The following is a 13,214-nucleotide window of genomic DNA, read 5'->3' on the forward strand; positions in this document are numbered from 1 at the left end:
GCCTTTTGCCATAGGGAGGGATTCCTGTGCTATTGCCAGGAAAACATGTTAGTCACTCTCCTCTGAGTTAGGGCTTGCACGGCTGGCATTCAAGTGTCAAACTGTAACGGCCTGTGATATATTTAGATTTTTAACTCATATTGCATTTGAACATTAACTACATGTCAACAAGAAAATAAATAGTCCCCCTTTGGTGATGAAGCAATGGATGGGCAGAATGCCACATGCACTTGTTCATAGTAACACTGTTCATAGTAACACTGTTCATAGTAACACTGTTCATAGTAACACTGATTCTTCATCCAATTAGAACTATTCATGCTCCAAATTCCTCTTTAAACAGGAAAAGTGAATTATTATCAGAAGGCACAGGGCCTTTTAAAATCATTGTTTTTGGGTCTTAGAGCAGAAGCAAAATGCATTCTGTCCTGAGATAAATGAGCTGTTTTCAGCTGAAGGGAAACTAGCACAGGATACACCGAGTTCTGATGAATTTGATAGTTAAAACAAAAGATGGTAAAGAAAGCTTTGTAATTTGTAGAAACGAAATGGCAACTGCTGCTCTGGCAGGATAGCTCCCTGGGGGTCGCAGTGGGGGGGGGGGGTCCCCTGTACACTCTGGAATAGGACAAGCCAGAAAGAGCTGGGCTGAGCAGGTCAGAGTCATGTTTCTGCTCTCAACAGACCAGAGCAACAGTAGGGACTTTGGGAGTAGAGTTTGAATATCCGTTGCTAGAGGTAGAAGGCTGAGTATGGGCTCTTTGAAGAGAGGGTGGGGCTGATGGATAAGGAGGTTGTGAGTCAGGCCAGGAAAATTTTTGGTGATCAAGGGACTTAGATGAAGGAGTTAAATATTCATGATCATATCAGCTTATGTGGCTTGGACAAATCTGTGCGAAGTTCATCCAGCATTTTAACATTATAAAGAACGAAAGGGCTGGGACTGATAATGATACTGCAGGCCACATGTATCAGGGTCATCAGCCCGAATAACAGCAAAAAGCAGGGCTTTGGAGGACCTGTGAACGAGATCATAGTGCTACCACATAAGTCTATACTTTGATAGAGGAAGGACCCTAGGATTTAGGCAATTTGGAGTTAGAAGTGAACTATAATGGTAGTTTTTATATCAGAAGAGCATTACGATTAGAAAAATGCTTGAGGGGAAAAAACAGGAGTCTAAATTGTGTTCTACTACTCCTTAATCAGTATTTCTTATATTTATACTTCTATTTGTGATTAAACAAAGTTAAACAGGTTTTCTACAGGACTTCTCAGAGCCTTTAAAATGGTAATATTAACCTATTAATATCTCGTGGCATACTGTCCTGGGGAACACAGTTTGGGAAAGAACGGTTTAACCTAATGTTAAAAAAGGCACAACCAAATTCAACTGTCATATATAATGCAAACACTGAAAGGAAGGAAAGTATTCCAATATGTCAACAGTGTGTGGCTCTAATTGAATTATTTCCTTTCCTCTTTTGTGTTTCCCATATTTACTTTAATGAGCCTCTACAAGGAACATGAATTTAAAGAAAGCAGCGGTGTAGTTGTAGGAGACCCATGCTGAAGTCAGAGTTTTAAAAGCCATGTGAACTTCAACAGTTTCTTTAATCTCCTCAGGCCTCAGTTTTCTCACCTATGAAATTGGAAAATAACACCTACTTAATGGGTTTGCTATGAAGATTACATGAATTATGATATCCAAATCACTCAGCACAATGTCTGGAACACAGCGTAGGAGCTAGAGACCAGATAACTACCATTATCATTGAGCTATAAGAGTTTCAGAGTATAAGAAAGGAGTGCTGGTTTGACCATGGGCACTGGTCCCCTCACTGTTGTATCAGGGAGGTCAGAAAACACCATTATCTTGAGTTTGTAGCTTCATCCTAAAGCAAAGAATTACAGAAGCTACACCAGAGTGTAGGACAGGATTCCATTAGGACACATGGCAGGGATGATTATGAATTCCCAACTGACTGAGAACCTTTTGTCTCATGGCGGGCAGCCTATGAATACTATATCTTTAAAACAAACAAACACACGCACAAGGATACAGACACAGACACACACACACACACCTTCCTGATTGCTTGGAGCTAAATTAATCATTGTACCAGAGAAAGGCATTTGACCATTTCCTTCTTCTAAAATACTCAAGATACTCTGCCAAATGAAAAGAACTTGTGCTACAACCATGGTGCTTGCAACATTATTCTGGCAACTTCATTGCTTCACAATTGTGATTCTTGGAAACTTGTCATTAAGATTCTTCAGAATTCTTAAATAACTTTTTCTGACTTCATTTATTTAAATATCCCAGAATAGCCTCTTGAGCTATAAGTTTGATGATCCAGGAAACTATTTATAGCAGATGAGTACTCTCTGTGACTGATGTTAGTTATGTTTTATTTTGAGAAGGACAAATCCTTAAAAAGATTGATAGGGTTGATGGTATTTTAAACTGAAAGCAGTGCCAAGGCAAATAAGGCAAGTAGATATGAAATTGGAACATAAGGAGATATGGGTGTGCTTTTTGCCAGTTTAGCTAAAGGCTGGGGAAACCTCCCACAAGAACGAAGGCAGAGACAGAGCCTGTAGCCCAGACATAATGATCTTTTAGGAGGATTAGACCAGGGCAGCCTGGCCTGTTTGCCCAGTGCTTAATAACCCAGAGCAGACAGTTGGAGACAGGACTATCATAATTGAGGCAAATACTGTCCTTGGTGTTACCAGTATCTCCCTACGTAGGAGAAAAACAGGAGATGAAGTAAGGTCAAGGTCAACTTTTTTTTTAACTTTTTGTCCTGGAGGCCCTTAAAAAATAGAATCACAAAATATGTAGAACAAGAAATCACAGCAAATTACTGGAAGTTGTAGATTTGGATTCCCCTTCTCCTGGAATCTCATTAAGCAATTTATCAGAAAGGCTTATTACATGGAATTGCTTCCTCAGCTCCTGGAACACTTTGTGACTCTCAATAAGCCCCAGCTGTCCCAGGTACCCGTGCAAGTGAGAGGCCCTTAAATTAAGATTCATCAGCTTCATGAAATCCTACCACTTACTGGCTGGTCTTAACAAACCTGGGTAGCATATCATCTGTGTCCCTTGCAGGTCAGGTGTCAGGACAGGTGCTTGGAATATACTGGAGATTAAAAAGCTTAAATCCTGTAAGGCCCTCAGTCTGATCTAAAGACACGAGTGGTTTAGAGAACAGTGCGACAAGGCTAAAGTGAAAAAAAAAACAAGGCGGTGGGACTGTGAGTGGATTCCTTCCCTCCGCCGGAGAGGGCGCCGTCTTTGGCTATGACACAGCTCGACTGAAGGTCCTACTCGGGGCCGGCCTCCAACGGCGGCCTTCTACTCTACCGGCCAACCGACTCCCAGGAGAGTACAGCTGAGGGCCTTCTGGACTTTGAAGATTAGCTCGCGCTCCCCTGTTGGGGGCCCAACGCAAGCTTGGGCGCACGAGATTGCCCCACCGGAAGTTTCTTTGGAGATAAAGAAAAACAGCGGAAGTAGACCAATGGCGCTTCCTCAGTCTTTTGCCTCCAGCCAGCTCTCCTTTCTTTTGGAAGGGGAGGTGCTCCACTGCTCTTTGCTGCGGTGGAAAGCCGCTGCGGCGGACTCTGTGCGCAGGCTCAGCGTGCCAGCTCCGCCTCCGAACCATCTTTCCACCGCCCTGTCCCTTCCCAGGTTCTCGAGCCAGGACGTGACGTACGCTTGTACGTAATTGGAGGCGGGACCTCAAAAGGAAAAGCGCCTGAGCCCAGATCTCGCGAGAACGTTCCTTTCCTTCGCAGTTCTCGCTCTGCAGTTTTACTCTCGTCGCAACGAGATCTTTCGAGATCTTCTCCGCCCCCGCTACCGGCGTTCTCTCTGCGGCCGCTGAGCCGGAGCCGGCCTGAGCAGCGCGCTCCGCTGCGGCCCCATTTGCGAGGACCTAGGTGCTCGCGTGGGCACCCGCCCGTTCCCCAGTAGCCGGTTCCCCGGCCCACGCGGCCCCCTTTCAGCGCGCCAGCCCCGCCGGGGTCCGTGTTTCTGTCTCGCCGGCTGGACCCGGGTTCGAGCCCGAGCTGTATCTGGCGCCATGTCGGTGGTGGGCATAGACCTGGGCTTCCAGAGCTGCTACGTTGCTGTGGCACGCGCCGGCGGCATCGAGACCATAGCTAATGAGTACAGCGACCGCTGCACGCCGTGAGTGTGGGCCAGGCCGACCTCGTGCACGGGTGTTGGGGGGTGGAAGTGGGGAGGTAGCAGTTGCTGGGGTTTGCGACCCTCGCGGCTGGGAAACGCTTGTTGAGTGTTCTCCGTTCCGAGCCGAATACCTGGTGGGTACGGGACCCTTGCTGGGTGCTAGGTTACTAGTGGCCGCGACCCTCCGTGTGGATCTGCGCCAGGGGCGAGGCCTTTTCCCAGTGGCCCGCCGACTGAGCAAAGACTTAGTGGGTACTCGGACCACGGGAAGGTATGAGTAGGAGGTGGAGGGAAGGCAGGCCTGGGATGTAGGATGGACAGTGGTCCTTTCAGCGGGCAGGCCCAGGGGGTACTGACGTTTCTTCAGCCCTACACAGAGTTCAGAGCTTTGCATACAGCAGGTGCTTAATAAAAGTTGAACAAGTTCTGGCGTCTGCCGGCAGCAAGACAGTCGAGCGGCCGCAGTCCCACGTGAGTGGGGGCGGGGCGGCGCCCGGAAGAGAGGAAGCCCCAGAACCGGAGGGTCAGGCTCCTGTGAACCAGGGATCTCGGGATTGAGATGGGACTGACAAATGTCAGAAAAGGACTTAATAAAATCGATGCCTTTTTGATACCTTTGCATTCACTTTGTTTTTTCACATCGTTTCAGTATATTGAACTATATTGGGTTCATTTTCTGCCATTCTGTGCGCTTTCACTTTCACAGTAGTACGTTCCAACCAATTGTTAATGAGTGACTCGGGTTCACTTTGACTTCTAGAATCTATAGTAAGTTTTGGCACCACAATAGATAGACATAACTCTAGAAAATCACGACTCACCCAGGTCTTTCCTTGGTTAAAGAGTCTACTTTTTGAGTACGTAGAGATATCTTTCAGTCCATTGCCTTCCTCTTGGACAAAATCTTTTAAGAAGCTTCGTATTTGTTAGGTTATTAGTGTGGCGGTTCACGTGCGTCTCTTATAAGGCACGTTTTTCACATTAACTTACCACGCTTCTTAAGAAGATTGGCCGGTCTACTAGCCTGAGGTTTGCTGCCCAGGTGGCACACATTTCCCTTCCACTTGTCAAATTTCTGCCCTTTATTTTAGACCTAACCCAGGTGCTTCCCCTGAAAACTCATGGCAAACTGAAGTTTGATGTCCCTTTCTGCATTTTGTTTATAATTTTTAACAACTTTAAGATACAACTTAAAATGTACAGTTCGATTGTTTTTGTGTAGTCACAAAATTGTGCAACAATTAGCACAATTTTAAAAACATTTTCATCACCCCCCAAAAAGAAAACCTATGCCCCACTCTCTCCTATTTTTATAGCTTTTAACAATGGGTATTATGTCCTAATTTGTATTTACAGGGAAGTATTGTATACTGAAGTTTTTTAAAGCATTAAAGTTTGTTTTTAAGTATTTAAACATTAATTTCCTATTTGATAATTGTCTTTCTCTCTGGATTTCATCTGTAAAGATAGTCTCCAAGGAATTAAAAAGGCTAGAGTGCTGAGTTAGGCATGTAACATCTTGGTCCTTTATTGCCTAAAATTGAACCCATCCTTTTGCTCCGTAAGGAAGAGAATCCCAAATATTGGAACCCTGTCCTTTCTTTTAGACTGTTATCTTACACTCTAATGCTTTTTAGACAAATAGCAGTTATAACAGTTTTACCATAAATTCCATTATTTAAAACTGAGTTATTTTAGAAGAAAAGAATTTAATCTTCCCAGATTGCAGTTAAATTTGCCTCAAAGACTAAATGATGGGTGACCAAATACACCAGGTAATTGTGATAAGGAAATCCCTTTAAATACTTCAAATAGTTTTCCTTGGATGTGCTATATTTTCCTTTATGTTTCCCAGGAATGTACAGGGATGCCATACACCCAAGTAATTTTTGAACTGATTTTGGTTAGCTTAGATTTTGGAGTCTCTGGTTAAGTGGAACATGGGAACAGAAAGGTTGATCTTTGCAGTGGTTCTGGGAAAATGGTTTTATACCTCAGAGGTCCATAGACTGATGTAGGTTTGTTTTAGTGTGAGAGTGGAAATGAGATGCAGATTGCAAAAGGCTGGTGATGATGGAAGTGTACCTCCTTTCAAATTGGGGTAACAGGATTTGGGTTCAGTTTTTGAGGAGCCAGCTAAGTCTTAGAAGAGACCCTTGCTTTTCCATCAAATTTAGGTTTCCTTCATTTTAGCAAATACTGAGTGTCTCCAAAATGCCAGTCATTGTGCTAACCCCTGGAGGTGCTCTGATGAACAAATAAACAAGATTGTGCCATCATGGACATGGCTAGTGGAAAAAGTCAGATGCTAAACAAATATATACATAATTACTGACTGGTAAATGTCCAGATGGGAAAGTACAGGTTACGATGATGGGGACATAATTTAGATTTGATAACGGGGTGGAGGTGGAAGGTGCCATTAAAGAAGTGCCATTTAAGTTGGTACCTGGCGGATGAGTAGGAATTTACCATGGAGGTTATGGTGGGTCTGAGGAAGAGCTGTTACAGGCAGAAAGAGCAGCAAGTGAGGAAGACCTGAGGCAAGAAGAGCTTGGCACACTTGGCATACTTACAGGATCATATTCACTCTTGAGCCACTTGAGAGAATGTGTGAGAAATCTGGAGAGGAGTTAGGCAGACCAGATTATGGCAAAGCTTTGTAAATCTTGTTAAGGATTTTTATCTAGGTGCAGTGAGGTGATCCAACTTGTATTTTTAAAATGTGATTAACTTTTTATGGCAAATGGATTTGAGAAGGGCAAGAAGCAAGATGATAACTTAGTAGGCTATTGCAATGTTTAGTCCACGAGGGAGTTGACATTGCTCTCCACCAGAGTGGTAGCATGGGGGAGAAGGGTGGGCAACTTTGAGATAAACTTTGGAGTTCTAAATAAGGATTGTCCATGTTGATGTTTTTTGACTGTAGGCTTTGGAATAAGGTGGGAGCCTATTTTTATATTTAGTTGAATTGTTACAGTAGAAAGGGTACAAACATAAAGCTTCTCTTGCAATAAAAACGTTATTGGGCTGCCAAACATTAGAGAAGTTAATTGAGCCATACTTTCCAAAATGAGCAACTTATGGGGTAGAAATGAGTTACTTACGAAAATCTGTGTGTGAATTGATTATCATTTTCATGGACTTAGTTCCTAATAATAGGAATTTGAGGAGATGACTATTAATAACTGCCCTTGAGAAGGCAAAAGCTGAAAGTATGTATAGTTTCTGGTTAACAGCAGATTAACATCTGATACTTTATTTGTACACGAAAATTATTCTTCTGTGTAGTGAATGTCTTTACATATGTAGATCTAGGCGAAACAGGATGACTTAGATCTTTTAGATTCAAAGAAAAGGAAAGTTGATTTGTTAACAAAAGCTTCATGTTTCTAATTGCAAAGGTTATGAAAGTAGTTTCTTAGAATCGTTTAAGAACTGAAATACAACCTTATCTACAAAATTGGTATAATGTACACGAACTTTGTCATTAGGTTCTAAATTGTTTCTTAAAACACTTTTTTCTTACAAAATACTTGTTTCTTGTAACAATAAAAACACTATAAAGTGCTGAAGTAAAATTAAGTTAACGCTCCCTCTAATTACTTGCTATGTATCCTTGTTTATCTTTATTTCTACAAATATATGTAGGGTGTGTGTGTGTTTAAACAAATATGATCATACTATATTTTGTAACTTTTTTTTGTTGTATTTTAGACATCTTTCAGAGTCAGTAAATACAAATCTACCTTCTTAAATATGTATATTCCATATTATGGCTGTCTCTTAATTTGTCCATTATATGATTGTAACATGTTTTCTTCATTCAGGTTATTTCTAATATTTTGCTATTACCTATAGTTCTTCAACAAATAGTCTTTTATATTTATGTTTACATGTTAATACTTTTATTTTTGTTGGATAGATTTCCAAATGTGAAATTGCTAGGGCAAAAGATATATGTGCTTAGAGTTTCAGTAAATATTGCCAGAATACTTGACAAAAATTCAAGGGATTAATTTAACCAGGAACATAAGTGATTTCTCTACCTCACTGGGGGTTGTGAGGATTATAATGAGTTAAAATGTTTAGAATAATGTCTTACATACAGTAAATGCTGCCTAAGTATTTGCTAATATTGCTGTTATTACCTTTTTGTAGTTTTATTAATCCTCTTTACCAATGGATTATATATTGGGACAGTAAAATGAAATCTATAGAAGTTTGCCTTTAGGGTTCATCAAATATGTGGCTTTTAATGTGCAGATATTGACTCAGGAATTTGCTGTACTTCAGGAACAATATCTCATAAGAATGAGTTATTTGGTCTGTTTGATATCAACTTTTTTGGGTACTTTATAGTTTGGGGCTAACGCAGTAACCAGAGGACACTTTGATTAATATAATAACCATTTCCATGCCAGTTTTGCTTACGTCTCTTATTTGATAGTCTAAATACTGTTGTCAGTTCTCTGAAAGGTAATTTTCTTATGTTGTTCAAGAAAGTGAATTAAGAGCAACAGTTGTCCTAATATCCTGAGAGCAGTTCACACACAAACATGAAACTACCTTTTAAGGATCTGTGCCGATAGCAGCTGTTTCTAATATCCTATCAGAATGTGCATAAATATTTGGTCAGTAGTATTTCTTAGCCAGGACAGGGAAAGCAGTGCTATTCTCTGGCTTAAAAAGATTGTTTCTAGGACTTAAAGATTAGAACAGTCTTGAACTTGATTTGAACTAATTTATAATAATGTCAACCAATAATTTGGAATGGAGGAAAAGTAATGGCAGTTAAACAGCAAGTGTCTGCGTACTTAGGTTTTTTTTTTAGCAGCATTAACTTGGCTTTGTGTGTAGTATAGAGGAAGAAATGTAATCATTCTAGTTGGAAATATGGACGACATAAAGCAACAGTGAAAGGTTATCTAAGTACAGACTTAAAATACCGAGTTCAGAGGAGAGGTTACATCAGTGGGGCATGGAGTGATGAGAAAAGGCAGCAGTGAGACTTGAGCAAATAGGATTAGAGTACATGGAGGAAAGGATTTGGGACAGTCCTAGGGGAGGTGTAGAAGTTGGAATAAATCTAAACGGCTTGGTTTGCAGTATTAAAATATGTATGTATGGGATTTGGAGTCCTGAGTTTGAATCTTGGACTTTACTAATTATGTTTCTGGGCACATTCATTCGACTTGAATCAAGTTATAAAACTGGATCAATAATAGTTGTTTCTCAGTATTTGGGAGGATCGAGTGTAGAACGCGTATCACACTGCCTGGTGTATGCATAGTGAAAGCTGTAAATGAAAGGGATTGGATGTGGGCGGTGTGCAGATTTGGGAAGTTCCTGGTGAATGGGCAGTAGTAGATATGTTGCCTTTAGATACCTTGTTAAGCTTGTTCCATGTCAAAATTCTGACGGAATAATCCAGCTATTGAATACTTTTCAGAGGATATGTTGAGGAGAAGCAAACTGAATGGAATTTTTTATCTTTTTAGGACATATTTACAGGCATACCTCAGATATATTGTGGGTTCAATTCAAGACCACCCGCTCTAAAGCGAGTCAGTCTTTTTGCTAGTGGAGGGTCTTGCCTGCAGTTTGTATAAAACACGACATTTGTGAAGCGCAGTAAAGCAGAGTACAATAAAATAAAAGGAGGTATGCCTGTATTAGGATTGCACATACAAGTACTTAAATGCTAGTGGTGGCCGTCTATGGTGGGCGGGTGATAGTTGTGGAATTACAGATAATCTTTATTCATACCTTGTTTTCTAATTTTCTACAATGAGCTTGTACTAGAAAGCACTGAACTAGGTCTAGTGCTGGCACTAATACTCAGGTTAATCTTTTTGGGCTTTCTCCACATTTATATATTTGGTTTCTTTGTGTAAGCTTTTAGTTTGAAAAACGCTTTAATTTGTGCTGTTTGACATATTGACCATTAAATTGACCTTTTTTACTGGAAGTGGTATGACTGTTTCTCATGGGTAGATGATTTTAAGGTGGCTGACTGGATTTTAGTGGCAGTTTGAGGTGAAGCAGATCTTTCATAGCAAACTAGTTGGTTTATTTTTGTATGAAACTCAGACCAGGACTTCATTGGCACTATAGTAATAGCTAATATTTTGTTATTTGTTATATCCCAGTGTCTGATATAAGTGCTTTATAAATGGATCAACAAAAGTTAATCTTCTGAGCAACCATTTGAGGTAGGTGCTGTAATTTCCCTATTTTAGAGATGAGCAATTGAATTTCAGAGAGGTAAAGCAACAGAACGGACAGCTAGACAGGCAGAGAAGGGATTTAGACAGATCCCTGACTGATTCTAGAGCCTGAGCTCTTTTTACTGCATATGTGTTCAAATCAATCAAGTTGATGGCAAAGTGGAAAAGCTAAGGGTTTCTTTAGTGCAATAGTTTATTGTTATAGAACTTTTTAAAGAATGTGTGAATTACGTAGTGATATGAGATTAACAGTTTTCTATGATATGGTAAGAAAAGTGTGGACTTTCCCCATACTTTACAAGAGTTACATCTTGTGTAAGGTGTTACCGCTGTATTATGTGCAGGTTGAGGTTCCATTAGTGACATGTGACTGCTTTGTAAGAAGGTGGGAACTATTTGTAGTGTGTGTATGCATAGACCAAAAAAAGGATGAATAATTTGAACTGAGACACACTTTTATTTAGCTTTTCAAGATGTATGAAACACTTCCTATAACTGTTAAGAAGGCAGAGGTAGACTTTAAAAGAAAAAATGCTAGAACTGACTTCAAGGAAATTATTACTTAGAGCAGCTCTGCATGATAGAACATTCTGTGATGATGGAAATGTTCTGTATCTGCTTTACCCCAAATCCAAAAGTCAAGTCTACTAAGAAGTGGAAATGATTAATTTTTACTTGAGTGGGATTGGGAAGGCTTCACAGACAAAGTGGGTGATACACCATTTCCCCCCGAAAATAAGACCTAGCCAGACAATCAACTCTAATGTGTCCTTTGGAGCAAAAATTGATATAAGATCCGGTCTTATTTTGCTAGAATATAAGACTGGGTTTCATAATTAAACATAATATGATATATATAATATACCTGGCCTTATTTTATTAGAATATAAGACTGGGTCTAATATAATGTAATACAATATAACACTGGGTCTTATATTAGTTTTTGCTCCAAAAGACACATTAGACCTGATTGTCTGGGTAGGTCTTATTTTCCGGGAAACACAGTATCTGGAGAATGACTGATTCAGAAGGACCAGAGCATTTCAGGTAGCAGAAGTTCCATTAGGAGAGCAGGAAGATTGGAAGACTGTTTAACTTGGGTTACTATGTACATGAGATGCAGCTGGAAAATGGGGATGCAGTTAGAATGGTGAGAGACTTTTAGGTTCTACATTAATTTAGGTTCTACATTAAGGAATCGGGGCTTTGTTTGTTGGTAACTGGTTTTCTTTGGAAGGTAATTAGAAGCTCTTTTCTAGAGTTACTAAGGTAGAATAGGAAATTAACCCTACCACAGGGCATACAGGAAAGTTGGGAGCATTAATGATTTTTATTCTTAGAACTAGTAATTGTTTTGAGATGGACGTTTAAGAAAAGGGCTATAGGAAACAATGGAAGATATAAATAACATTGCTTTTCAGTTATGTTAGGATTGAGGTATTGGTGGGGGATACATCTTAGAAAATCAAATTGAGGGGTTTTTAGAAAGACGTAGTTTTACCAAGGGATAGGCTTAGGCTAGAGGGCCTTTTTAGACTGCAGTGAATGGAATGGGTAAGATTGCCTTGGGCAGTTTCCTAAAGGGAAGTATGGGCTGTGATAGAGATATTTAGGTGGTTCTCAGGAAATTAAAAAAGAAAAAACTTAATGATTGTTGTATTTATGGGAGGGGAGGGTGGAGCTTGAGGGGTATGCCCAGCATGTTCTAGGCCCACAGAGCTTAGGGTTTGGAGGAAATCTGATGAGGTCCCAGGCTAAACCATATTTATACAGGGCACAGCTGCCTGCAACTGCTCTGAGAGATTGGTTCACAGGCGTTCTTACCTCATTGGTTGGAAAGGATCACTAAGGTACAGAGGCCCAGCTTTCTGTCAGTTTGCATAGAGCTAATAAGTTTATTTAAGTAAAACAATTCTCAATCAATTAATAAGTCATCTAATATGTCAGATTTGGACCAAGGTAGTATGGCTCCAGAGCCCTATTTCTTACTCACTCTGCTGAATTGAAAGGACTAGAGGTCCAGGAGGATAGAGAGGGTCAAAGCCAGAATGTAAAGTATGGAGAAATGAAAGTAATGGAGACCCGGTGCCATTACTTTCAGATTGCATGATCCTGAGTAAATTTAATACGTTTATGGACTCAGTTTTCTTTTCTATAAAATGGGGATAAGGTGGGTTACTTATGAGGATTAAATGAGATAGTACACACAAGTAATCTGTGCAGTCATTATAATTAAAGTAGAAGGAAAAGAAGGCTTTACTAGCTTGTGGGGGAAATGGACTCTGGGAAGAGCTTTGTCTTTTTGTAGTTTTTGGTGGTGTGTGAGTTTGATGTTACTATACTTGAGAAAAGCAGCTACTGGAAAGGGAGGTGACAGATACGTGAGAGTAAAGGGAACACAGGGCAAGGTTCCAGAGGGATTAATTAGAATGAAAAACAGGGTGACGCACAGGGGCCATGATGGTAAAAGCATCAACTCTAATATAACTGACTTTTTAAGCTTAAGCACAGTGTTTTAAAGTAGTACCTTTTAGCAGGTTTCAGTTTTGATTTCTAAAATAAGCAGCAAATAGACCAAACCAGCAAGCAGTATATGAATTGATTTGGAGGAATGTATTTAGAAATAGGAATAAAGTTTTTTGTCAGAAATTCTCTGTCCTTGGAAGATAGTTCTAGAAAAACTACTTTTTACTTATAGACAATAGGATAAGAGTTGTTTTCAGGGTTTATAGACTGTTCTCTTGGTACAGTTATAAGATGTTTTAAAAAACAAAGAACAT

General features: G+C 40.2%; 1 protein-coding gene across 1 annotated transcript in view; it reads left to right on the forward strand.

Annotated features, from left to right (window-relative positions):
* The first annotated feature begins 3,188 nt into the window (after nt 1-3,188).
* The window catches only part of HSPA4 (heat shock protein family A (Hsp70) member 4), a 37,920-nt gene continuing 27,894 nt past the window's right edge, over nt 3,189-13,214 (forward strand). Inside the window, exon 1 of the mRNA XM_019756079.2 lies at nt 3,189-4,204. Within this exon, the coding sequence (XP_019611638.1) occupies nt 4,098-4,204 (107 nt within the window). The 5' untranslated portion in view covers nt 3,189-4,097. The remainder of the gene's footprint in view (nt 4,205-13,214) is intronic.

This window comes from Rhinolophus sinicus, linkage group LG10, assembly GCF_036562045.2.
Source record: "Rhinolophus sinicus isolate RSC01 linkage group LG10, ASM3656204v1, whole genome shotgun sequence".
In the NCBI taxonomy this organism is placed as follows: domain Eukaryota; kingdom Metazoa; phylum Chordata; class Mammalia; order Chiroptera; family Rhinolophidae; genus Rhinolophus; species Rhinolophus sinicus.